At 36.2% G+C, this 26,235-nt stretch overlaps 1 protein-coding gene across 2 annotated transcripts in view; it reads right to left on the bottom strand.

Moving 5' to 3' along the window:
- Positions 1-26,235, bottom strand: part of FAF1 (Fas associated factor 1) — a 485,365-nt gene that overhangs the window by 138,961 nt on the left and 320,169 nt on the right. For both annotated transcript variants that reach the window (XM_068964657.1, XM_068964658.1), the window contains 4 exons: positions 18,161-18,287; positions 17,166-17,229; positions 15,939-16,020; positions 907-1,061 (listed from right to left, as the gene is read on the bottom strand). In XM_068964657.1, coding sequence (XP_068820758.1) covers positions 907-1,061; positions 15,939-16,020; positions 17,166-17,229; positions 18,161-18,287 — 428 coding nt within the window. The remainder of the gene's footprint in view (positions 1-906; positions 1,062-15,938; positions 16,021-17,165; positions 17,230-18,160; positions 18,288-26,235) is intronic.

Genomic DNA, 26,235 nt, shown 5'->3' with positions numbered 1-26,235 from the left:
CATATTACATAAAACAAAGTCTGAATGATGAACAAAAATTCGGTGAGCCATAAAATAATAAAAAGACAAATCAGATGATTTCCAATTGTTCTACAGTCATTTAAATCATGTAACTACAATAGGATTGCCTGAAATGAATTAATTTAATTTCCCTGTTCATAAACCAGCAGGCTGTGATTATGATTGTGTTAACACCACCCAAAGTTGCATCACAGGATGTTATGGCCACAAGTGTAATTAAACACGATGAAATATATTTCAGAAGGTAAACTCAAATAGGCAAAATATGAAGAATTATTCATTACTTACAGATATTATGATTAACAAACAAAGTAAATTTATCCTGACAGCTACGAAAGGGAATTTTTTTTTTTTTTTTTACTGAGAATATGGATGTATTGCTGGCTGTGTGCAAAAGAATGTGTGCAATAAAGCGATTACATCAATTAGCATATGCTAGAGTTAAGCTATTACCAACTCCACTGGACTAGTCCAGAATGTCTTGCCTTCATCACTGGAATTATTAAGAAAGCAAACTTACTAGTAGGATTATATATTATATTTTCCTTGTCTTTCCTGAATATTATTAGAAACAGATTTTAATGTTCAACAACATATTAGAACCTTAGAATATACAGTACAAAGAAATGTATTTTATTATTGCAAAAAGATAAGAACAATGTATTTTGGTTTTGCGGTTATTCCTGAATTTAAGAAATCTTTTATTAAAGTATTTTTTCACAATTGTAAATAACTGCATATATTAACTACAACAAACAGTTTTTATCTAATTAAATGTAATAATAGAAAAGCTGAGGATGAAAATGTTTATGATGATAAATCAAATACAATGATGACTTAAAAAAAATAAAAGCCCAACTTATAACTTATGAACAACAGTATTACCTTGCTCTGTTGGCATCCTTTGTCAGATCCCAAGCCCAGGTTATAAAATTTTGACTCAGATAAGAGACAATAGATTCAGCACAAAGCATTTGTGAGCAGAACACGTTGGTTAATACACTTTCATCATGGTGGAGGTAGATAGCAAGAAGCTTTCTCTGAAAAGAGGAGAAAAGATTGATGAATTAAAATATCCACTGATGTAACCTTCCTTGAATTTTGAAAGGCACAATCAGTCAATACAAACAACAAAGATAAAAATTAATGTTATTCCCTAAGAGTATCTGACACCTGGAGCTCCTAAAGCATCTACTAATTTGAATACATTTTGCTTCGGATGATTATACTCTGTCTTACAGACTGCTGTCACAGATTCCTGTTAACATGTGCAAGCCTATCTCAAGCATGAATCAAAATAAGATTGCATTTTATTTAAAGGAAATGTAATTATAATTCTTCATATTTAGTACATACTTTATAAGTAAAGGGAAAATTAATTCTGAGCTATTCAACAATACAGAGAAAAAAATACCGATTAAGATTGAATGCCAAAATCTCCTCTTACATATTTTTTATGTTTTTAACCTGAACACTGAAGAGTCTCTTCTACTTGAAAGAAAAAAGTCTGAATATAACTTTTGTTTTAGTTCCTCAGGTAATTTCAAAGTCCTTAATGTTTTCCCATGTCAAAGTCCTTACTTCAGAACATGTGATTGATATCTACTTGCCATTTGAAAGGATGACAGAAAAATGTTTACTTCACATGAGTTCTTTCTAGTTTATATTTCAGAAAATATCCAATGTAGTTTCTCATATAGAAAATTATTCTTTCCTTTTTGCCTGATAAAACCTGCTTTCAAGAAATGACATTTGCTCTTTTAAATGTACCCTCTGTCATAGCTAGATAATCAATAAAATAACTGAAACTAAAAGCTGATATTGAGCAATATAATTTGCAAATGTCAGCTTTAACCACAACAATGGTGGTTAAAGAACCTAAATTGTCCTTAACTAATTTTCTGGTGCTACGCTATAGAAGAGCTGAGTTTAAGAACAGCCAGTTACCAGGAAATGGAAAGGTAAAATATTATGATAAATACACAAACTAATCTGTGAAATTCTGGTGAAGGACAATTTCAAGGAAGCTTAGAGTCCTTCCCCTCATATTGAAAAAGAATGTGATGATGAAAAAAACTGCTGTGTAGTAAGATGAACAAAAGATGGGATTTTATTATAACCCAGGGTTTTTATTTATTTAACCCATTCACAGAAGAAGGGTTCATGCTGATGAACATCTGATGCTTGGAATTATGTTGATAAACAATCCTAATAATAATAATAATCATTATTTTCTTCAAAGGAAAATTTTGTACTATGTGAGGGTAGCCAGAAGTAGATGCTTCCAAAATGAGTGTGTTAGTTACACACCCATTATCTAACACACCCATTATCTACTTTAATCCCTAGAATAAACCTGTAAAATGGTATTCTTAACTTTATTAACCTATGAGGAAACTGAGCTTTAGAAACCTGACTTATCCTAAATTTCACAACTAATAAGTAAGTAGTTTATCTGGGATTGGAATCCAGATTGACTGACTCCAAGCCTAGTGTTCTTTCTTTGATACTATAGAAGTAGCAAAGAACCCAACTACACTACACTCCAGGCTTAGAGAGCTTGTAGAGTATTAAGGCACCAGATGCTCACACATCAGTACTTCTGGGGCCTCAGAGACAGCATGTAATGTGAATAAGGGCAGAACTCCTGAGTGTAAGTAGCTCCAACAGTAGCTGCTTCCAGGTGTCAATTTATTCATTCAACAAGTATTTGTTAAAATATTCTTTGTCTCAGGCTCAGCAGGAAGCAGTAGTGATGAAACATCGAACAAGAAAGGTTTAGGGTTTTTTCATCTATGTTGACACCTGCAGATAATAGTAGCTGGTATCTAGGAAGTCTGTAATCAGATACATTGTGGGAGAGATATTTATCTGGAAGATTCCTACTCAATCTTTAAGGCTCAAAGTAAATGCCTCTATGAAGCCTTCCCTGATTCTCCAAGGCAGTGGAGCGCTTCCTTTTTGGGCCTCTATCTCTTCTGTTATATTATAATTGTTAACCAGTTTCTCCTCTAAACAAAGTCTCTCAAGGGTAAGGGCAGGATCTCTTTTGGTCTTCTTTGCATCCCTAAGTTAGCACAGGTCTCAACATATTTGAGGAAAGAAACAGGACTGCTGGTTTGTATCAACGACAGCCCTCTGGCAAAAAAGACACCAAATGGTAGCCAAATCACTCTTAGTAAACGAATCTAGAAATCTACTGCTTTAGGGGTGGGAATATGAACCTGGCAGCACCAACAAGTTCAGCACTAACAAGTCTTCTCCTTAGAAGCTCTCTAGCCCAACAGACAGAGAGAGATGTCAACCTCTAATTCTGCTTGATTATATCTCAGTAACTACATTTAAAGAGACACTGGGAACAAGAGAGCCATCCATTTTTGAATCAGCATATTTTTAACCAAACAATAGCAATGGCTAAATCTTTAAAATGCTTATTTCTCTCAAGAACACTGCAATGGAACATTTAGACTTTGGGAAAGAGATTAGCAATTTACATTGCTATATCACTGATTTAATTTGAATGCTCTTCCAAAACAAACACACATATACTGAAGAGGCTACTAAGAAACCCAACATGGAGAGTTCCCTATAAGTGCAGCCGACAGTGTTGACTGAAACTAAACTTGGAAATCCAGGGCACTAATGCACAATATCAAGCAATAAAAAGCATCTCTTTGGCAATATTTAATTTAAAAGAAGAAGAAAGAGGCAGGCGAAGATCAGGCACTGTCTGTTTTGGAGGATCAACCATTCTGCATTTCAAAGCATTGGTCCCTGCAATATCCAGGTTACTGTGCTAGAATCTCGACTATTATATCGCAGTTGTGAGAGGGAGGGCAAAGATGTGTTTACTCAGTGATTAGGCCCTTAGAATAAGCCTCTAGCTCCTAGAGAGACAGCTCACCACTTATTCATTTGGACCAATTCACAAAGCCTAGGAAGATTAAACATCCATGCTGAGAAGACAAGCGAATGCAGACGGTGAAAAAGAAATAAAAATTCTTTAAAAACTCTGAGATGACTTCATTATTTTTCCACAAGGAAACTTTAGGAAAGTGTTTAGTTAGAGAAAAACCCACATTGACCTCTCTCTAAACCCTTAATCTTTCCTTTGTGGTGGCACTGCTTTGTGGTAAGCGACTGGCTCGCCTCGCCCCTCTTTTCACTGGAAGCTGAGAGAAAAAAGGGTCTGGAGAAACAGTTTTCGTTCCAGGGACACAAACCCCTGACACTGTTAAACATGAGATGCCAGGAAAACACACTTTAAAAAAAAATCTCACTTTAAGCTCTAAACTGTGAGAAAGGAGATGATACAAAGAGTATCAGAGAAGGATCTTCAGATTGCGGGTATTCCCATAGTAGCTTTCACAAGAAAAACTGAAACATCTTAAAATAATCTTTTCTCCCAAACATAATAATGCTTTCAACTTTCAATGAAATTTTCTTCTTCTGCTATTATGACAGTAAAAATAGGTAAAATGTTAAGACTTAATAATATGAAAATGCTACTAAATTTTGGTTACCTAAATCTCTGATTAAACTATAGACACCTAAATGAAACCCCTCCCAGACTCAGATTTCTGATTATTTTATTGAAAGTGAGAACTGGGTTGAGCATATCAGAAAACTGCTTTTGTGAAGAAAGGGCATTTAGTACATAGAAAAAGCATAGGAAAATGTTTTGTTTTCCATTACTATAACCATTTTTCCCTTTGGCCCATTAATAATTCAGTTCAACAACATTTACAGAGTGCCTATGTGTTAGGCATTGAGAATATAAAGATGAATAAAACAAAGTTCCTGTGCTCTCTAAAAGTTGGGGGTCTGGAGGGGATGGCAAATGCGGAAAGCAAAAACTTAACTGCAGTATCATATAAGAAGCAGTAAGATCAGGGCATTTAAAGAATGTACATTTTATTTGTCCTTTCTAATTTGGCAGAGAGAGTGTAAGTCTGGTTGAGGAAAAAGGCAAGCAGCCTAGCTATATTCTCCTCAGACTCCCTCTTTGTGATCTAGGTTTTGGTAACACAGTTAAAGGAAAGCCGGCTCCAAGAATTAAAGTAACAGAAAAAACTGTGCTAAACCCAGTTTTGCCACTTAACAGCTGTGTAATTATTGAGGCAAGATGTAAGGATTGTGGATATAGTAGGTAAAATACCTATTTACAATGTGTGGCCCGTAATAGGTGCCGAATAAAATGCAGCTGTTAGGCTCAAGATTCTGAAAATATCCATGCAAAATAAAGGATTTAAAGGCCATTTCAAGATAAATTATAGCCATAAAAATACAACTCCTTCATTCCTCCTACTAGTGTTTGGGATGCTTAATTATGTCCGCAATTTCAGGGCTTCACTAATCTTCATATTCAAATCCAGGTGCTAAGGTACTAAGTTGACTCTTAGAAAATGCCAGGCTGACAGCAACCAATGTGACCTGGCCCTGAGCTACAGTAGCTATTGTATTTAGAAACTCAGCATCACAGAACTACAGAACATTAGAGCTGGAAGAAATGAGCTGGCTAAGTCTCAAAATAAGCCAGGCACAGAGCAGACACTCAGAAAATATTTGCTGATGGACTGAAAAGAAAGTTGTCTAGTTTCTTTTTAGGTACCAGAATATCCGTAATTTGTGTGTTCAATGATTTTGAAGTTGATATGACAAATGATTTCTAGAAATGGTATTTCATATGTTTTTCAGTATATGAATTAAAATAAATTAAAAATAATTATCTTTGTGTAAACTGGGACCCAATTTTATTTCTCCATTTTCAGTTTCCCTTCTCCTTTTACATCATCGCCATAATAGAATCATCACTCTTCTTTTAAGTTTGGGGGTGGTTTATGATACAAGCCACTGATAAACTGATACAATAGTAAACACTCTTTTATATTTTACCTAGATTGATCAATTATTAACATTTTGCCATGTTAACTCAATCATTCTTTTCATGTTTCTTTCCCTGAAACATTTAAAGCTTCACATATCATGACACCTCCACTCTAGTGTCTGTCTCCTAAGAAATAAGGATATTCCCTTACATAATCATTATTTCTTTACTCACACCTAAGACATTTAATATTGTTTACAATATTTACAACTTAATATTGTACAATTATCTAACACAAAATCCATATTCAAATTTCTCCAGTACCTCAAAATGACCTCCGTAGCTATCTTATTTATTGTTTTAAATCTAGGCTCTTATTAGTTCACGGCCAGTTCTAATTAGTTCATCCCAGTTCACTGCCCACTTCTACAATCTTGTTGCTATATATGGATATTCATAGATCCAGCCAGCATCCAACCAAGACTCAAGCACATAGTAAGAACTGTGGCACAGCAGCATGAAGCTACATTGTCTGGAAACAAATTCCTGCTTCACCACCTCCCGGCTCTGTGACATTGGGAAAGCTATTTCTCTTTTCCGTGCCTTGGGTGACACATAGCTTTGGAAGTCCAACACTCTTAGATGGGAGTGGTGATATGACTATTATATAGAGGGGGTCCTTTCGTCTAGGTATGAACAACAGACAGGCTGCTTCTTTATGAAGGTGATATTTGAGCTGAAATTTAACTTTAGGTGATAGTGAAAAAAGGAAGAGTGAAAAAAGAGTAAAAGCAAAGAGAAAAGGTTGGGAAAAGGCCCTGTGATGTCAATGGCCTGCTGTATTCAAAGAACTCCAAGCTAGTAATTTTGAAGAGTAAAGAATCAGAGTGCAGACTGATTTTGGAGAGAATTGTGACACTCTTTTTTTTTTTTTTTTGCTCCTAAAACCGAGTTGAGGGACCAACTGATAGCAACCAACTAGAGAAGTTTCAAAAGAAAATAGCCAGCTAGTGAAGATGAAGAGATGCTAGGATGGTATCTTTTCCCTCTTACTTCCTAAAGCAGATGTTGGAATGGCATTCTTGAAGACACAGTATATATCTGAGATGTATCTGAATCTCACACTGGGAGATTGCTCATGTGAAAGTCATAAGTTAAACAAACAAACCAAAAAGCTTAAAGCAAAATTAAACTCTCTTTGTAAAATAAGCTAACAAGTGTTCACTGGGTACAGAGCTTTATCAGTTTGTATTGTTCAAACTGTATTACTCAGGTCATAAAATATCTTTGAGAAAGATAACCATGTGCCTAAAGTTCTTATGAATAAGGAAACTGGAAGCCTGGGACTTTCCTGGTGGTCCAGCGGTTATGACTCTGCCTTCCAGTGCTAGGGACACAGGTTTGACTCCTGGTCAGGGAATTAAGATCCCACAAGCCGTGGGGTGACTAAACCCACAAACCATAACTAGACAGCCAGTGTGCTGGAACTAAGAGCCGAACAGTGTGCTGAAACCAAGAACTAACAGTCAGAATGAATAAATAACTATAAAAAAATAAAGTGGAAGCTCAACTGACTGGCTGTTACAGCAAACTGACTGTTTTTACTTTTCTTTTCTGTGAAATATTTACTTATATTGCTTGCCCCTACTGGGTCATTGTCCTCTTTTAACTGATCTTTAGAGTTCTTCATGGGGCTTCCTGTTCTTCGTAAGTGTATATGCTAGAGAAATTAAGTTCCCAATACTTCTAATAAAGATACTAGGCCCTGCTTAACATCAGAGATACTTTGATTTTCTTAATATAGTTATTTATAAAAGACTGTAAATGACAAGGCAAATATAAAACCAACAGATTCTACTGAAATGCTTCAGAGGAAAGAAAGGTCAGAACACATTAGTGTAGGTCTATGACAAAAGCAGTATTATTCTCTGTTTTGTTAGGCACTCCAAGAAGGGTGTGGGAGAAACAGGATACTAGAAGATACAAACGTATAAAAAGGTATACAAAAGCGAACAGGCTGTGAAACGTAGGAGTCAAAAAGTTTGTAAACTACACTGTGCTATTATCGTACTACGATTTTCTAATCATTGCCTGACACTCCACAATTACACATATACAAACATACACAGTTGCTCAGTCTCTGCCACCAATTTCTCCCTTTCCATCCATTCTATTGATACAAACTGCCACCACAATACTTATTTCTCTGATAATGTCACCCTCTTCTTCAGCACTTTCAAAAGCTAACTACTACCTCACAATAACAATAGTCTTTAGCTGGCATTCACGGATTTCCATGTTGAAAGCCCAGTCTACTTCTCTATTTCAGTCTGATTTCCTACTGCTCCTTTACATGTACCAATTATGTAGGCCAATTCATCTTCCCTAGTATGTGCATCTGAATAACTTGGTTACTGTGAAGGTAAGGATTCATTATTTCAAGCTGGGTTAATTGCCAAGGTACTTTAATCTCCATTTCAGAGAAAATGTTGGCTTATATAGTCAGTTTCAGGTTCCAGGTTCAAATTCAAATCTGCCTGATTTATTCAATGTCCATCTACTAAAAGCAAACAATCTTATAGATGTTTCACAAACATTTTGAAGATGTTTTACTTATATTAATTTCTTGTTAACCTTGTGAGGTATGCACTACAATACAAATTTTTAAGTTGATGCTCAGAGAGATTGAGTAACCTAATTTTAATAGCGCACGGCAAGTAAATGGGGGCTCAGAATTAAATATAAGAATTCCCATTATTTCTCTTTCTACCATATTCTTTATATTTAAATGAGAATGTTTAAGATTAGATATAGAACAAACTTCTTAAATTTACAAATGGAATACTTAAGAGATCCAATTTAGCTTTTTATCCTTTACAAATAGGTAGTATGAGTAACAGATACTTTCTAGGGACAGGGAGGGCTCCTTAAAAGAAATGATACAAATATGACTAAAGCCCACTAAAAATCAGCCTTTTCATATTTTAATAAATTTGACCTATATAGCTGTTTTGAATATGGTTATATGGCTCTCAAAAAATGGTGAACAGCAATAAATTGAGAAGAATGCTTCACACAGCAGTAATCTTAAAACTAATTAATTTTAACCAGTTAAAAAAAGTTTTATTATAAACATGAAAGATTTTTACAATTTTAATTAGGTAGATCTGATAACTCAGAGAATTAGAGGCAAATTCTAGATAAGGTGCTAGCTATATACTGTTTAGTGGAAATATCTAATTACAGAACAGCATATTTAGTATGGCTGCACTTCTATAAAACCCAGCAACATTTTTACTGATGTATATGTTTGGAGACTTTTCTTTTTTAAACCACATTTAAAAGTAAAAACATTTAATAGTGCTTATTTTCAGGTTTAGGGTTATGAGGTAACTTAATTTGCTACTTTAAATGTATCTGTATTCTTTTCTTTTAACAAACACTTCATTTATATGAAAACATACTTCAAAAATTATACTAGCATCATAGTTTTTATCTCATACATGTGCCAGATGCTATCCTAGCTGTCATAAAAAATTACTCTAAAGACACTGTCTGCCTTTAAGGAATTTAAATTGAAAAGAAAACAAAGACATGATGAACAAACTGCATATTTTCCAAAGCACAAATAGGTCTGTTTGGCTGATTTTTCTGGATGATAGAGTGCTAGAAACTTACCAATCGCAGTTCTGGCTTCAGATTTGATTAGTGCTTACTTCTTTTTAAAAAACATTGACCAAGGATGGTATTTAGGTTATTAACTTGAGGAAGCAGAAACAGCACTACTACTTTGTTGCTCAGTCGTGTGCGACTCTTTGCCTGTCAGGCTCTTCGGTCCATGGGATTCTCCAGTCAAGAATTCTGGAGTGGGTTGTCATTTCCTTGTCCAGCACTACTTTAAAATGGGCCAATTTTTAAAATGAGTGTAATAAAACCTGATAATGAACAAGGTACTGTTAGAGCAAAGCATTCATTTTAGAGCTATAAATGCTCAAATGGGTTCTCAAAATTCCTTTATGGAACTGTTCTTAAAGTTAAGAACAGTTTTTTTATTATTTTTTTATTCATGTACTGCATAAAAAATCAGTTTTGGTATTTTTCAGATTATTTTCCATTGCAGGTCATTATAAGATATTGACTATAGTTTCCTATGCTATACAGTAAACTTTATTGCTTGTTGTATATCTATTTTCTGCAACCCCATGGACTATACAGTCCATGGAGTTCTCCAGGTCAGAATACTAGGGTGGGTAGCCTTTCCCTTCCCCAGTGGATCTTCCCAACCCAGGAATCGAACCAGGGTCTCCTACATTGCAGGCAGATTCTTTACCAACTGAGCTATCAGGGAAGCATTTATGAGGAGATCCCACTTAATCCTCAAAACAACCATATGAAGTAAATACATATATTATCATCAACCCTTCTTTTTTCTAGATTAGAAACAGGCTCATTACTTGTTTGGGAACACAGAGTTACTAAGTGGGAAATCAAGAATTGAAGCACTGGTTTCCTTAATTCATGTGTAATATTTGGAAACAGTACTGGGTTTGAAGATCTAAGGAAGTATAACAGGATTACTGCTATCAAAGCCCAGTCTCCCAAAGGGCAGCTGGGAAAAGGAACAATCTTTCACATGGGACATAAGCCCTGGCATTGGGATTTTTACTGCTGTTGATTTTTAGTCACTTACAAATATCTAATCATTCTCTGGGGGGCTTTTTGTTGTGAAGTGATCTTAGGGATAGCAGAACTGAGAGGTGCGGAGGCTATAAGGAGAAAAAGAAACTTCTTTATGGGAAGAAAATCCCAGGGAATCATGCGTGCGGCTGGTGGTAACTTCTGCAACTATAATTAAGGAGGCAAACCAATGGCTCTTCCTTATCTATAGATAAAATGGAAGCTTCATTCAACAAATATTTTTTAAACACCAGGTAATGCCAGAGCATCACAGACCCATCTATGCTCCTGTTGATGTTCTCAGCCTCATCATACCAGGCAATCCAACTCTGTCTTGCATTGTTTTGCTCTGTCTTATTTTTTTGGTTGTATTTTCCCTGGTAGCTCAGACGGTAAAGAATCCACCTGTAATGCAGAAGACCCAAGTTCGATCCCTGGGTCAGGAAGATCCTCTGGAGAAGGGAATGGCAATCCAACTCCAGTATTCTTGCCTGGAGAATTCCACAGAGAGAGGACCCTGTCAGGCTACAGTCCATGGGGTCACAAACAGTCAGACACGACTGAGCAACTTTCAGCCTCAATTACAATCTTCTGGTATTTCCTTATGACCTTCTTTTGTTTAGAATTCTATTTGCTTGTTTTATTTATCTTACAAGATTTAGGTCAGAAGTACCTCCTCTAAAAATCTCCCTGAACTTCTAAGGCAGATGAAGTACCTCTCCTCTTTGCTCCTAAAGCATTTTATAGATCTATTTATATATTGTTTTATCTTCCTTACTAGGGCTTCCCAGGTGGTGCTAGTGGTAAATAACCTGCCTTCAATGCTGGAGATATATAAGAGATGCAGGTTCAATCCCTGGGTCAAGAAGGTCCCCTGGAGGAGGGCATGGCAACCCACTCCAGTATTCTTGCCTGGAGAATCCCAAGGACAGAGGAGCCTGGAAGGCTGTAGTCCATAGGGTTGCAAAGAGTCGGACATGACTGAAGTGAATGAGCACACATCTTCCCTACTAGACTGTGGACACGTCAAGGACAGGAACCCTCTATATCCTGGGTCCTTAAATAGGCATACAATAAATATTTATGGCCTTCAATTCAATCAACATCCCTAACAGTTAAGGGCAAAGAAGAGATCATAAAACCGATTAATTCATTATCAGAAGTCAAAACTTTCCACGATATACTTAAACACAAGAACTTAGAATACCTGTTTCACTGAGGTTGAAGCTCTACTTTGAACAATATTGTAAATTTCTCATGTAAAAGGCAGAAAGAATGTGAGTACCCTCACTAAGTGCTCTCAAATGAAATCAGTTTGGAGCAGTTTTCATTAAGATGAATTGAATGTGTATCGTGAGAAACACTTTATCAAATGTAGTGTTTTACTTAGTGATTAACTATATACCAGTTGATGAAGCTCCCCAAATCCTTTGTAATCCCACCACTCCAATAAACATTTAATGAGTATATAAGTTCAAAAAGCCTAGCAGAGGATTTAAACCTTCAATCTTGTTTTTATTTACTCTTCGAACTCAATTTCTCACTTCAAGTGAAGACTGCTGGTGCTCAAGGCTCATCTGTTGCCCTGGTAAAATTAATGTGTCTCCCACAGTTTAAATTAAACATGTGATGTTTAAGATGAAAGAAATTTAGTAACAATCCCATAGTATCAGTCATACTTGCCTTAAAATGTTTGAACATAATAGGAAAACTCTTCTTAAAAATGATTCATTCAGAAGTTTTTTAAAAAAATATCAAAAACAATTTCTTTTAACTTTCAAATGTGCAGTCTGAAAGAAGAGATGAGTTTGATAACTGAATACAGTAGTTTAGCAGTTAGCACTGAAAAGCTTCTGGAAGTAAGATGGTATAGTATAAAACACACTTTTATATGTTACAACACCTGCACTTTTACTTGGCCTCTACTGCTTACCCTTGATTTGCCTTTGGTTAAGTCATGTAGCTTTTCTGAGCTTCCTTATCTCTACAATTGGAATACTGACATTACATAATCCCTGTCTCACTGGTTTGTTGTGGGGTTGAAATGAGATATGTATGCATAGGAAAAAGCTTCACAAACCACAGTACACCATATAAACCTAAAGCAGTAGTACTATTTCTATACTTTCTAGACAATTGTTTTTAATTTTAAAGGAATATGTATATAATTTGGTTGATGACTAAAATAAATGTTTCTTCTCAGATTTAATTTTGAATAACTTATCCACTATGCAGATAAATCTTAAGTTTACAGCAATGTAATAAATGATACATAAACTGCTATTGACCTTCAATTTGGAAAAGAGAAATGAAGAAAGAAAAAATCCCTGGACAAGCAGAAAAAGATAAAGATGGTTTAGGAGTCCAAAGAAGTCAATGGATTTTGGCATCAATCTAATATAAAATAACACATTTAATTACATGAACCAATGACTTTCAGTTGTTAAAATACTAATTCACTAATCAAAAACAATCGTTTCATTAGAAATACCAGAAATTATTAAGAGTTTATGTTCCTCTGGGGATCAGCAGTCTGAATAAATCCAAATACCAATTGACTGTACAAAGGCACGCAGTAAAAAGTTCTTTCATCTATTACATATTGTGTATTTAAATAAAATATCATCACTGAAAGTTATAATGTTTCTAATAGCTTTTAAAATGGAATTCAACAGATGACTATGCCTGTTTGGGAGCTATATTTAGATTATAAAAGACCCTTGTATTTTCTTGTTACTCCAACTGCTTAGCAATCTTGCCGGAAAGCAGAGACAAATTAATCCCAAATACATTCATACCCAGCAATGAATTGAAAAACAGATTATTTTAGAACTATAAATATTCTTTCAAACATATTTATGTTCAACAATAAGTGATTGTTTAAATAAAATAACATTGCCATACAATGATGGACTCTATAACCATTAAAAATCTGATTATAATAAAGTATTCAGCATTACTTAAAAAGCATTCTTGCAAAAAAAAAAAAAAAAAAGAAATTCACCTGAATCTAACAAAGCTTTAAGCCTTAATATCCATTTCTCAGGAAATACAGAGATAGAAGAACAAGTTAAATAATATCACAAGGAAACAATAACACAAATCGAGAATTTAGAACAATTTGTAATCATCCAACATGATTTCTTCACAAAGCAAATGTCATAAAAACAGGCGGTGGGGAATAAAGGGAGTGTTTGCTTAAAAGGGTATAAGAAATCTAACTAACAAATATAATTTGTTATCCTTGACTGGATCATGGTTTCCCAATCAACCAGTGAAGTTTGAATATGCACTGGATACTAGATGATGTTAGGAAGTTATTGTTAATTATGTTACAAGCAATACTGGTATTGTGATTCTGTAGGAAAATATCATTATTTTTGAAAAGTGTATGCAGCTGTTTTTACGGGTAAACTATGATGTCACCTTGAAATGGCTTAGCAAAAATAATGAATATATAAGGGTATCCTAACTTATGCAGTTTAAGTTTCAATAATTTCAAAAGTTTAACTGCTAAAACTTAAAAAAAAAATTTGCAACTTAGATTTCTTTTATATTTGCTTTTATGAATTTTGAATAATAAATTCAAAATTATTTTCTGTTCCAGTCAAAGTTTGCCATTTTCAATCAGAGGGACTGAAACAAAAATTTACCATAAAAATTTATTAATCAAAATCATAAACTAATAGCATAAATAATGTAAATAATTAAATCTCAAATGCTGCTTCTTTATAAGTATGTAGCAGTTAAACTTTTGAAGTTATAAGGCTTAAAATTCCATTAAAACTTTAGGATGTCCTGTACATAAAGAACCAAACATGGGGTAAAATTTTAGTGATTATTAAGTCTAGGTATAGGTGATTTGAGTGTTTATTGTACTATTCCTTTACTTTTTCTGTATTAAAAATTATTTTAGTAAAAGTTGAAATACTATAAAATATAATTAAGGAAATGATCATATAATATTAAAAGATGAAAATAAGCTGTTTTAATGGGATTATAACATGACCAATTTCTTGTTAAATGTGTAAATGGGTTCAACAAAATATATAATAAAAAATGGAAAGAACATATCATAAAGCTAATCTGCATTACAATGTATTCTTTGTGCTTTTTAGTATCTTCCAAAACCTGTATAGAAACTATAACACTATATTGCTGTAAATATATGTCTTCAAAAATAAAATCCATTTAATATAGTTTTAATAGTTAAAAAATTGATGGTTAAAACAGACTTTACATGGGCTATTCAGCTATTCTTAGGGTAAAGAACATTTTTATGTTTCTTAATCTAATTCACTGAGCTATCAATGACAGATTTAAGTTGATCACTAATTACTGTCTTGGAATTCCATTTTTCAAAGTTGTTTTATTTATTTTTTTTAAACATAACCACATTTATTTAAGAATGTATTCCAATATTAAATGGCAAAATTCAACAATGCAAAAACCACAATTACTTTTGCACCAACCTAACAGTAAATTAATTATTATTTTTCTTTAGGTCATAAGTAGAAACTAGAAATTCCAGAGCCATCCTTGCACTCTATTCTCAAAATTCCTAATTCCAAAACTTTTACTCTAACTCCATCTACACATTAGTCCTTCCTTCCTCCCTTTTTTCCTTTATTCATTAAACATTCAGAGTATTTACCTAGCAGGTAAAGAGCAAGATGAAAGGTATTCTTAACAGTAAGGCAGCATTAGAAAAGAGTAAGATTATGGGGAAATACAAATAGTATACTACTGCTACATTAATTAAGTGTAAGGCAGGAAATGGGAAAAGCTGAAGCTGTACAGGTAGGCAAGAGCCAGATAACTGAGGCCTGGACTGCAGTGTCAACATATAAATAGAATAATCGCATAGAATCTTCTTGCTCAAAATATAACTACTGATTTCTTGTTACATATTTCAATCTTCTTGATTTTAAGATCACAAAGCTCATTTCTGTATTTAAAGAAAAATCTTCTTGTTGTCTTAAATGACTTTTAGGAAAAAATATTACAGTTATTAGATATATACTATTAGATGGAATAATCATTTGGGGAAAAGACTGAAGGACAAATCCTTTAGCAAGAAACTGTCAATCACATAACTAAAAAGAATACAAGTACATAGCCTGGTCCCTTCTAAGCATGTTCACCTCTTTTTCCCCCTTTAAAAAAAAAGAAAGAAAGAAAGAAACCCTATTTCAAATCTCGACAAAGTCTTCTGCAAGAGCCAGTAGTACCCTATCATACTACTGCTCTCTGACTGAAATAGGCATCTTGGTGATGATTAGGTTGGGAAATGGACCAAAAACAAAACCAAGTCTTCAATCTGAAAAAAGCGGAAAACATTAAGCATTGCCTCAGGCCTGGTGGTAAACCTATGGGATGCATTGTTTAATTTAAAAAGGTAAATTGCACTTACATCTCGGGCTTTCACATAGAAGGCCTCGTGAAAAGCTGCTTCTAATGAGCCAATAAAAAATACAGGATGGCAGTCACCATATCTATAGGAAAAATTGCATCTATTAATTAAAATACATTTCAAATTTACTTCAAGTTTCACAAGTCTAACCAATGACTTTTAAGTAAATGTTGGGGCTAATGTCTTCAGTATAGACAAAACATTGAAGTATTTCTTTAAAGGCTTCATTAGTTTTTTGAACTCTTCTTGGCCTCTAGTGATAGATCAGAACACTGGAATTTTAAGTACATCAAGCAAATGGACTTAGTAACTGCCCCATTGCCATTTATAGTAGTAATTCCTGGTTACCTATTTCCCTAAGATTTCCTGATTACAACAGCCTTAAGTTTCCATTTTAGTTCATTTATTGTGGAAGTCCAACACAGAGAGAAAAGATGGTCCCTTGCTAAGTTTCCAAATTACATTACATCAGAAAATAGATCTAAAGAGAAATATCATTTACATGAAAATTTAGGTTTAAATATTTAAACACCTTAGGAGAATCTCAAATACACAGAAAAATTTGTATTAGACTATTAAAAGAAGAAATGCTAAATGATTCCACAATAATTAAAAGATTCATTTACATTTAAAAATGTTTAATTGTCTTTTTATCCAATAATTTAAAAAATATTTTGTTTGTCCTAGGATATACTAAAAATTAGTATCCTATACCTAGTCCTTTTGGACTTCCCTAGTGACTCAGCATTACAGAATCTGCCTGCAATGCAGGAGATGTGGGTTTGATCTCTGTGTTGCGAAGATCCCCTGGAGAAGAAAATGGCAACCCACTCCAGTATTCTTGCCTGGGAAACCCCATGGTCTGAGAAGCCTGGCAGACTATGGTCCATGGGGTCACAAAAGAGCTGGACATGACACAGTGACTAAACAACAAGAGCCTAGTCCTTTTGCAAATATCGTCAAGATTTTAAATTAGTAATCCATTTATTATGCTTCTATAATGACACAGAGATAAGATAAACACATCTCTGAAGTGGCATAAGTAGTTTATAGTTATCTGATTGGAACACTCTATATTCACTATCAGGACTATATGTGTAGATAAACGTATACTTTGAATACTTCAAGGATAAATTTTAAAACAATCTATGATTAAAGTTGTTTCAAAAAAAAATCACAGTAGCATTAAAAGAACATCAATTTATATAGTCAATGTCCTAACCCTACCTTGAAGAAAACTCTGCTGTAAATTGTAATAAGGCATCTCCTTCATTTTCTGCGTTTTCTGGCACTAAAAAACAAACAAAAGAAAAAACAAAAACAAAAAACCAAAACAAATAGACACAAAAAACAAACCACATAACATCTAATCCCACATGTAAGAAATATATTTAATCAATAAAGAGGAAATAAAATTAAATTTTCGCTTCTGTGATATATCTGAGAAGACATTTTAAGTCCAGCTACATTAGAAGATTTCATCAAACCTTAGAAAAGAACCCCCCAAAATGTCAAGCTCATGAATTTTTGAAAACTGACACAATCTTGCTAGGTGTTCAAAATATGTGCCAGTCATCAATTATGATTTCAAAGTTTTCTTGAGGAATGACACTTGTAATTAAATTATATAAAAAAGCTCTCAAATTAAAGACCTAATGGGAAAAATCAACTTTATGTAAATATCACATCTATTTCTGCCCATAAAGTTTCCCTAATTTCAGAGTAAATGAGTCATTTATGGGCTTAGTTTAACAATCATCTTGTATGAGGTATCACTTAAGATCCTACACTGCATCCTGTCAAGCGCAAGTGAGGGAGATGATATAGTTTACTTTTTTCCCTCCAAACATGGGTGAATGGAAAAGTAATATAACTACTGATAAAACTGGTATCTCCAATAAGATGTGTGGTGATAAATACAGTCACAAAAAGTACAGCTATTTTATCAACTTCCAGACTTCAAGTAGATAGACGAATTCATATATGTGAAACAAGTTACATTCCCTTGAGTTTTTAATGAATTTTACTAAAGTATTGGGAATGGTTGGGCTTACGATCAAAACTTAAGAGGCTCTAGTTCCTATGAATAATGTCTGCTTGCTACATTTTATCTCTCCAAACCTGAAAGTCAGGAAGAAATTCTTGAGTTCATCACTCCTCATAAGTTGCTGAACTAGGAAGGAGAATCATAATGTTGGACCCAAGGAGCTATTAATACTCACTCATTGGAGATTTTCTCAGGGCAGATGACGCCATGCCGAATACTTCTCCATCATCCACCCCAAATTCGGAAGCATCTTCAAAGTCATCTCCATCACTATCACTAACCATATGAACATCGGTGCTTTGCTATTTAAGAAAAGTCCTATAATTAGTTTCATACTGACTTTAGGAAATCAAATTCCTAACATACAAGTTATATAATCACAATAGGGCATTAGAATTATAAAAATTTTATTAAATAAGAAGCTATTTGCTAGAGTAAAGCTTAATATTTCTCATTTTAAGGCATATATATATATTAAATATATTTCTAATCTTGCTATGATACCCCTACTAAAGGATGGAGGCTGAGGGAAAATGAAGGATGCTTACAAAATCAATGAAGACTGGGTTTTTTTATCAGTTTTATCCCCAGCCTATAGTACACAATTAAGAGCACAATAAGCAAAGGAAATCAGAGAAGGTGATGGCATCCCACTCCAGTACTCTTGCCTGGAAAACCCCATGGACGGAGGAGCCTGGTAGGCTGCAGTCCATGGGATCGTGAAGAGTCAGACACGACTGAGCGACTTCACTTTCACTTTTCAGTTTCATGCACTGGAGAAGGAAATGGCAACCCACTCCAGTGTTCTTGCCTGGAGAATCCCAGGGACGGGGTGCCTAGTGGGCTGCCATCTATGGGGTCGCAGAGTCGGACACGACTGAAGCGACTTAGCAGCAGCAAACAAGGAAATGGGTAAAATCTAAGAGGTCAGAGATAAATAAGCTATACAGGTCTTTCAGAAAGCTTATGGGCAGGAGTAATGATAACATTTTAAAACTTGCCATTTCCTTATTGCAATGGTTCTCAAATTTCTCATTAGTGAAATATGGTATGCCACCTCCATGGTATTTTTGGAAGGTAACACAAAATAATATACGAAAGGTCTTTTAAACTGAAGGCTATTAAATGAGATGCTTCAATTATAATGATGCTTCAATTCAGTAAACGTTTACTGAGAATTTACTACATGCTAGGCACTAGTGGTGTTGGAGAAGACTCTTGAGGGTCCCTTGGACTGCAAGGAGATCCAACCAGTCCATTCTGAAGGAGATCAACCCTGGGATTTCTTTGGAAGGAATGATGCTAAAGCTGAAGCTCCAGTACTTTGGCCACCTCATGCGAAGAGTTGACTCATTGGAAAAGACTCTGATGCTGGGAGGGATTGGGGGCAGGAGGAGAAGGGGACGACCCAGGATGAGATGGCTGGATGGCATCACGGACTCGATGGATGTGAGTCTGAGTGAACTCCTGGAGATGGTGATGGACAGGGAGGCCTGGCGTGCTGCGATTCATGGGGTCGCAAAGAGTCAGACACGACTGAGCGACTGAACTGAACTGAACTGAGGCACTGGTAAATATCCTCTGTTTATTTTGTTTTCGGCAACCTCAATTGAGATGTAAGGTACTACAATGAAAAACATTACTTTCAAAATATGAATTCAGCCCCTGATCTCTAAATTAGAGATAAAAAAATTATTTAATGTTTTGGTTGCATTTGTGCTGGGCTTTTGTTGCTGCCAACAGGCTTCCTCTGGTTGTAGCATACAGACTTCCTCTAGTTACGGAAAGGGGATACTCATTGCAGTGGCTTCTCTTGTTGTGGACCATGGGCTTTAGGGTGCACAGACTTAGTTGTCCTGTGGCACGTGGGATCTTTCCCAAACAGGAATCAAACTTCTGTTTCCTGCACTGGCAGGCAGATTCTTAACCACTGGACCACCAGGGAAGTCTGAAATACCAAACATTTGAATTGGGTTGTGAATACTGACAAATATTTACATCTTGGATAACAAGGGTGCCCCAGCAAGGTATCTGGCTAAATGCCTGTATGTACTATGTTTAATAAATCAGGTCTACAAAGATCACTTAATAAATGAAGTTTCTATATTTTAAATTATGGTGGTGTGTACCTAAATTATTAAAATGTATTAAAAGGAACTCAGGAGCAAAGATCCATGAAACTTGTCTAGAGGGGATGTTACAGTTCAGTCAGCCATAGAATTATAGATACTAAAACTGGAAGGGATTTTAAAGATCTCTCACTACTGGGTTTCATGTTTCTTTTCACAGAGTTACCTAGCTGTCCTTTTGTTTTTGTTCACTCACTCAGTTGTGTCCATCTCTTTGTGACTCCACGGATTGCAGCACGCCAGGATTCCCTGTCCTTCACCTTCTTCCCAAGTTTGCTCAAACTCATGTCCATTTAGTTGGTGATGTCATCCAACCATCTCATTCTCTAGTGCCCCCTTCTCCTCCTGCCTTCCATCTTTAGCAGCATCAGGATCTTTTCCAGTGATCAGCTCTTCGCACCAGATGGCCAAAGAGCTTCAGCATCAGTTCTTTCCAATGAATATTCAGGATTGATTTCCTTTAGGATGGACTGGTTGGATCTCCTTGTAGCCAAACAGACTCTCAAGAGTCTTCTCCAGCACCACAGTTCAAAGGCACCAATTCTACAGTACTTAGCCTTCTTTATTGTCCAGCTCTCACATCCAAACACAACTACTGGAAAAACCATAGCTTTGACAGTACAGACCTTTCTTAGCAAAGTTATCTCTCTGCTTTTTAATATGCTGTCTAGGCTTTTCATAGCTTTTCCTCCAAGGAGGAAGCATCTTTTAATTTTATGGCTGCAGTCACTGTCCACAGAGATTTTGAAGCCCAGGAAAATAAAGTCTGTGACTATCTCCATTGTTTCCCCAAGTGATAGCATGGGATGTTATGTTTTTAGTTTTTTGAATGTTGAGTTTTAAGCCAACTTTTTCATTCTCATCAAGAAGCTCTTTAATTCCTCTTCACTTTCTGCCATTAGGGTGGTGCACTGGCAAATATGAGGTTATTGATATTCTCCTGGCAATCTTGATTTCAGCTTGTGAGTCATCCAGGAGTAGATATTATGGTCATCTGAATTAAATTCACCCATTCCGGTCCATTTTAGTTCACCGATTTCTAAAATGTCAATGTTCACTCTTGCTATCTCCTGTTTTGACCATTTTCAATTTACCTTGTTTCATGGACCTAACATTCCAGGTTCCTATGCAATACTGTTCTTTTCAGAATTGGACTTTACTTTCACTACCAGACAAATCTACACCTGGGCGTTGTTTCCACTTTGGCTCAGCCTCTTCATTCCTCCTGGAGCTGTTTTTCCGCTCTTCTCTAGTAGCATATTGGACACCTACTGACACGGGAGGTTCATCTTTGAGGTTGTATCTTTTTGCCTTTTCATATTGTTCATGGGGTTCTCAAGGCAAGAATGCTGACGTGGTTTGCCATTTCCTTCTCCCGTGGACCACATTTTGTCAGAACTCTCCACCATGACCGGATCATCTTGGGTGACCCTACATGCTGTGGCTCATAGTTTCATTGAGTAAGGCAAGGCTGTGATCCATTTGATCAGTTTGGTTAGTTTTTTGTGATTGCTGTTTTCATTCTGTCTGCCCTCTGATGGATAAGCATAAGAGGCTTGTGCAAACTTCTTGATGGGATGGACTGGCTATAGGGAAAACTGGGTCTTGTTCTGGTGGACAAAACTAGGCTCAGTAAGTCTTTAATCCAATTTTCTGCTGGTGGGTGGAAACTCAGGCCAAATGTAACCTCTTTCAAAAGGACTTAGGCTAGCCTGAAATGAAATATGTTGACTTGGCAGGCTTTTCCTCCTTGGACATAACCAAACATTAATGCCCAAACTTGTAACATTTTCCTTCTTATCTTAAAGACAGTTTTCCCAATGGTTTGAATAGAGAAGGTACATAATACTTATTGGAAAAATGAAATGAATGGCTCTTGCCCTAAGCATCTTCTATCCTGACTTTACCACTATTTCTTACAGAAGCCTTGGTTCCATTTGCAATCCTAATGTTTCTTAAGTGTTTTGCTTTGTGGAGTCAAGATCTCCTCTTTATTTCAGCAATTCAACAGCCTAAAAATTTAAATCCTTTCTCATATCAAAACAGCGAGGGAACCTACTCTTCAAAATAACATTTTGTAGGACCATAACTGAACTAAAAAGCCTCTTGATGAAAGTGAAAGAGGAGAGTGAAAAAGTTGCCTTAAAGCTCAACATTCAGAAAACTAACATCATGGCATCCGGTCCCATCACTTCATGGGAAATAGATGGGGAAACAGTGGAAACAGTGTCAGACTTTATTTTGGGGGGCTCCAAAATCACTGCAGATGGTGACTGCAGCCATGAAATTAAAAGACACTTACTCCTTGGAAGAAAAGTTATGACCAACCTAGATAGCATATTCAAAAGCAGAGACATTACTTTGCCAACTAAGGTCCATCTAGTCAAGGCTATGGTTTTTCCTGTGGTCACGTATGGATGTGAGAGTCGGACTGTGAAGAAGGCAGAGCGCCGAAGAATTAATGCTTTTGAACTGTGGTGTTGGAGAAGACTCTTGAGAGTCCCTTGGACTGCAAGGAGATCCAACCAGTCCATTCTGAAGGAGATCAGCCCTGGGATTTCTTTGGAAGGAATGATGCTAAAGTTGAAACTCCAGTACGTTGGCCACCTCATGCGAAGAGTTGACTCATTGGAAAAGACTCTGATGCTGGGAGGGATTGGGAGCAGGAGGAGAAGGGGACAACCGAGGATGAGATGACTGGATGGTATCACTAACTCGATGGACATGAGTCTGAGTGAGCTCTGGGAGTTGGTGATGGACAGGGAGGCCTGGCGTGCTGCGATTCATGGGGTCGCATATAGTCGGACACGACTGAGCGACTGAACTGAACTGAACAGTACTTGAATTCCATCTGTGCTTCAGGTAGGCAAATATCTGGAGCATGAACTGCCTTTGAATTTTGAGGCTCAGTCTTTAAACAGGTAAAGGCTCAGGACATAAAAGGTACACTATACATTCCTTTAGAGTACTTAGCCAGGCTCACAGACAAGTGGAAAGAAACAAAGGTCCAGTATGACAAACTTTCTCGTATTCTCAGTCAGCTAAGCTATCATCTCAGCCTTCACTTAGTCTTGCCTATCACTTACTCTCCCTTTAAGAGGCATCAGATTAAGAAGGAGGTTTGGAGGACAGAAGGATAAAAAAGAAAGAAATTGTTCTATATATTATCTCCGCATCCCCCCTCACTGTTTTACCTTACTATCTCACATCTATCCTTTCTCCTAATCTAGTTTTCAGACAAATAAAAAACACTTTTTGTAAAAATAGGACTTGACCTCATACTAGGAAGGTGATTTTAATTTTGTGCCTATGTAATGCATTGTTTTTTCTTCACAAAGTATAGAATTTCCAATTCTCTTAAGAGAGAGATCCTAGAAAGACAAACCCTACAACAAGAATATCTTCAAAGGAGGCTAACTAAAAAGCCGATTTTGTTGAAAAAATTATATTTCAAATATAAATTATTGAACTATCTGCAAGAATGAGCTACTTAATTATGTATAAGGAACTCCCAATCTCTTCACATTTTCTTATCAGCCATCTAACAGGTTAGGAAAAGCTTCATCCAAAAAATGAGATAAATAATCTTTTCTCTTTAATGTTTGCTGATGAGAATAGATAATCTCTTGGTTCAGAGATGGTTGCCCTAAAATTCTTTGAATTCAGAGAACTATTTATTGAGAATTTTTAAATAAAGGTAAAAATAAAGTGATTAACCTCCAATTAAAATAAATAAATTTATATTAAAAAATAAATAAATAGTCAAGATCAAAGTGTTTCAAAGGAAAAAAAAAATAGTGATTGTATTTTGGCTTACTGCATTCACTTATTCCCTTCATCATTTAAAATATATCCATTAGCCCTACTAAGTGCTACATAGCCTGGACCTGGATGAAAGATATAGTGTATGTTCTTTCATGGAATATAATGTAATATATTTGTGACCCCAAGCACTGTAGCCCACCAGGCTCCTCTGTCCATGGGATTCTCCAGGCAAGAATACTGGAGTGGATTGCCATTCCCTTCTCCAGAGGATCTTCCTGACCCAGGGATCGAGCCTACATCTCCTGCATCGCAAACAGATTCTTTACCATCTAAGCTTCAGGGACGATCCAATGTAATATACAGTTACAGGTAATTATAATAACTAACAATAAGTGTTAAAAAAAAGTGTGAACAATAGAGATCTCTTCAAGAAAACTGGAGATACCAAGGGAACATTTCATGCAAAGATGGGCACAATAAAGGACAGAAATGGTAAGGACCTGAAAAGAAGCAGAAGGGCTTAAGAACAAGAATACACAGAACTCTACAAAAAAGGTCCTAATGACCCAGATAACCACAATGATGTGCTCACTCACTTAAGAGTCAGACATCCTGGAGTGTGAAGTCAAGTGGGCCTTAGAAAGCATTACTACAAACAAAGCTGGTGGAGGTGACAGAATTCCAGCTGAGCTAGTTCAAATCCTAAAAGATAATGCACTTAAAGTGCTGTACTCAATACGCCAGCAAATTTGGAAAATTCAGCAGTGGCCAAAGGACTGGAAAAACTCAATTCTCATTCCAATTCCAAGGAAAGGCAATGCCAAAGAATGTTCAAACTACCATACAATTGTGCTAATTTCAAAGGCTAGCAAGGTAATGCTCAAAGTCCTTCAGACTGGGCTTCAACAGCACATAAATTGAGAACTTCCAGGTGTACAAGTTGGATTCATAAAGGGCAGAGGAACCAGAGGTCAAATTGCCAACATCTGTTAGATCATAGAAAAAGCGAGAGAATTCCAAAAAAACATCTACTCCTGCTTCACTGACTATGCTAAAGCCTTTGACTGTGTGGATTACAACAAACTGGAAAATTCTTGAACAGATGGGAAAATACTACTTTACCTGCCTCCTGAGAACCCTGTAGGCAGATCAAGAAGAAACAGAACTGGACATTGAACAACAGACTGGCTCAAAATTGGGAAAGGAGTATGTCAAGGCTATATATTGTCATCTTGCTTATTTAACTTACATGCAGAGCACATCATGCAAAATGCTTGGATGAATCACAAGCTGGAACCAAGATTGTGGGGAAAAATAGCAAAAACCTCAGATATGCATATGATACCACCCTACCAGCAGAAAGTGAGGAGGAATTAATGAGCCTCTTGATGACGGTGAAAGGGGAGAGTGAAAAAGCTGGCTTAAACCTCAACATTCAAAAAACTAAGATCATGGCAACCAGTCCCATCACTTCATGGCAAATAGATGGTAAAAAAAAAAAAAGTGGAAACAGTGACAGATTTTATTTTATTGGGCTACAAAATCACTGTGGGTGGTGACTGCAGCCGTGAAATTAAAAGACACTTGCTCCTTGGAAGAAAAGCTATGAAAACCCTAGACAGTATATTAAAAAGCAGAGACATCACTTTGCTGACAAAGGTCCATCTAGTCAAAGCTATGGTCTTTCCAATAGTCATGTATGGATGTGAAGTGAAATGAAGTGAAGTCGCTCAGTCGTGATTGACTCTGCGATCCCATGGACTGTAGCCTATCAGGCTCCTCTGTCCATGGGATTTTCTGGGTAAGAGTACTGGAGTGGGTTGCCATTTCCTTCTCCAGGGATCTTCCAGACCAGGGATCAAACTCAGGTCTCCTGCACTGTAGGCAGACGCTTTTACCATCTGAGCCACCAGGGAAACTGTGAGAGTTGGACCATAAAGAAGGCTGAGTGCTGAAGAACTGATGCTTTTGAATTGTGGTGCTGGAAAAGACTCTTGCGACTCCCTTGGGTTGCGAGGAAATCAGACCAGTCAATCTTAAAGGAAATCAGTCCTGAATATTTATTGGAAGGACTGATGATGAAGCTGAAGCTCTAGTACTTTGGCCACCTGAAGCAAAGATCCGACTCATCAGAAAAGACCCTGATGCTGGGAAACACTGAAGTCAGGAGCAGATGGTGATAGAGGATGAGATGGTGGATGCCATCACTGAACCAATGGACATGAGTTTGGGCAAACTCTGGGAGATGGTGAAGGACAGAGAAACCTGGTGTGTTGCAGTCCATGTGGTCACAAAGAGTCAGACACAACTTAGTGACTGCACAGCAACAGCAGTTAGGACAGGTAAGTTCAGTGGA

Source organism: Capricornis sumatraensis, chromosome 2 (assembly GCF_032405125.1).
Source record: "Capricornis sumatraensis isolate serow.1 chromosome 2, serow.2, whole genome shotgun sequence".
NCBI classification, from domain to species: Eukaryota; Metazoa; Chordata; class Mammalia; order Artiodactyla; family Bovidae; genus Capricornis; species Capricornis sumatraensis.
Note: the sequence above shows the minus strand (reverse complement) of the source record. Positions and strands in the feature narration are given on the sequence as shown.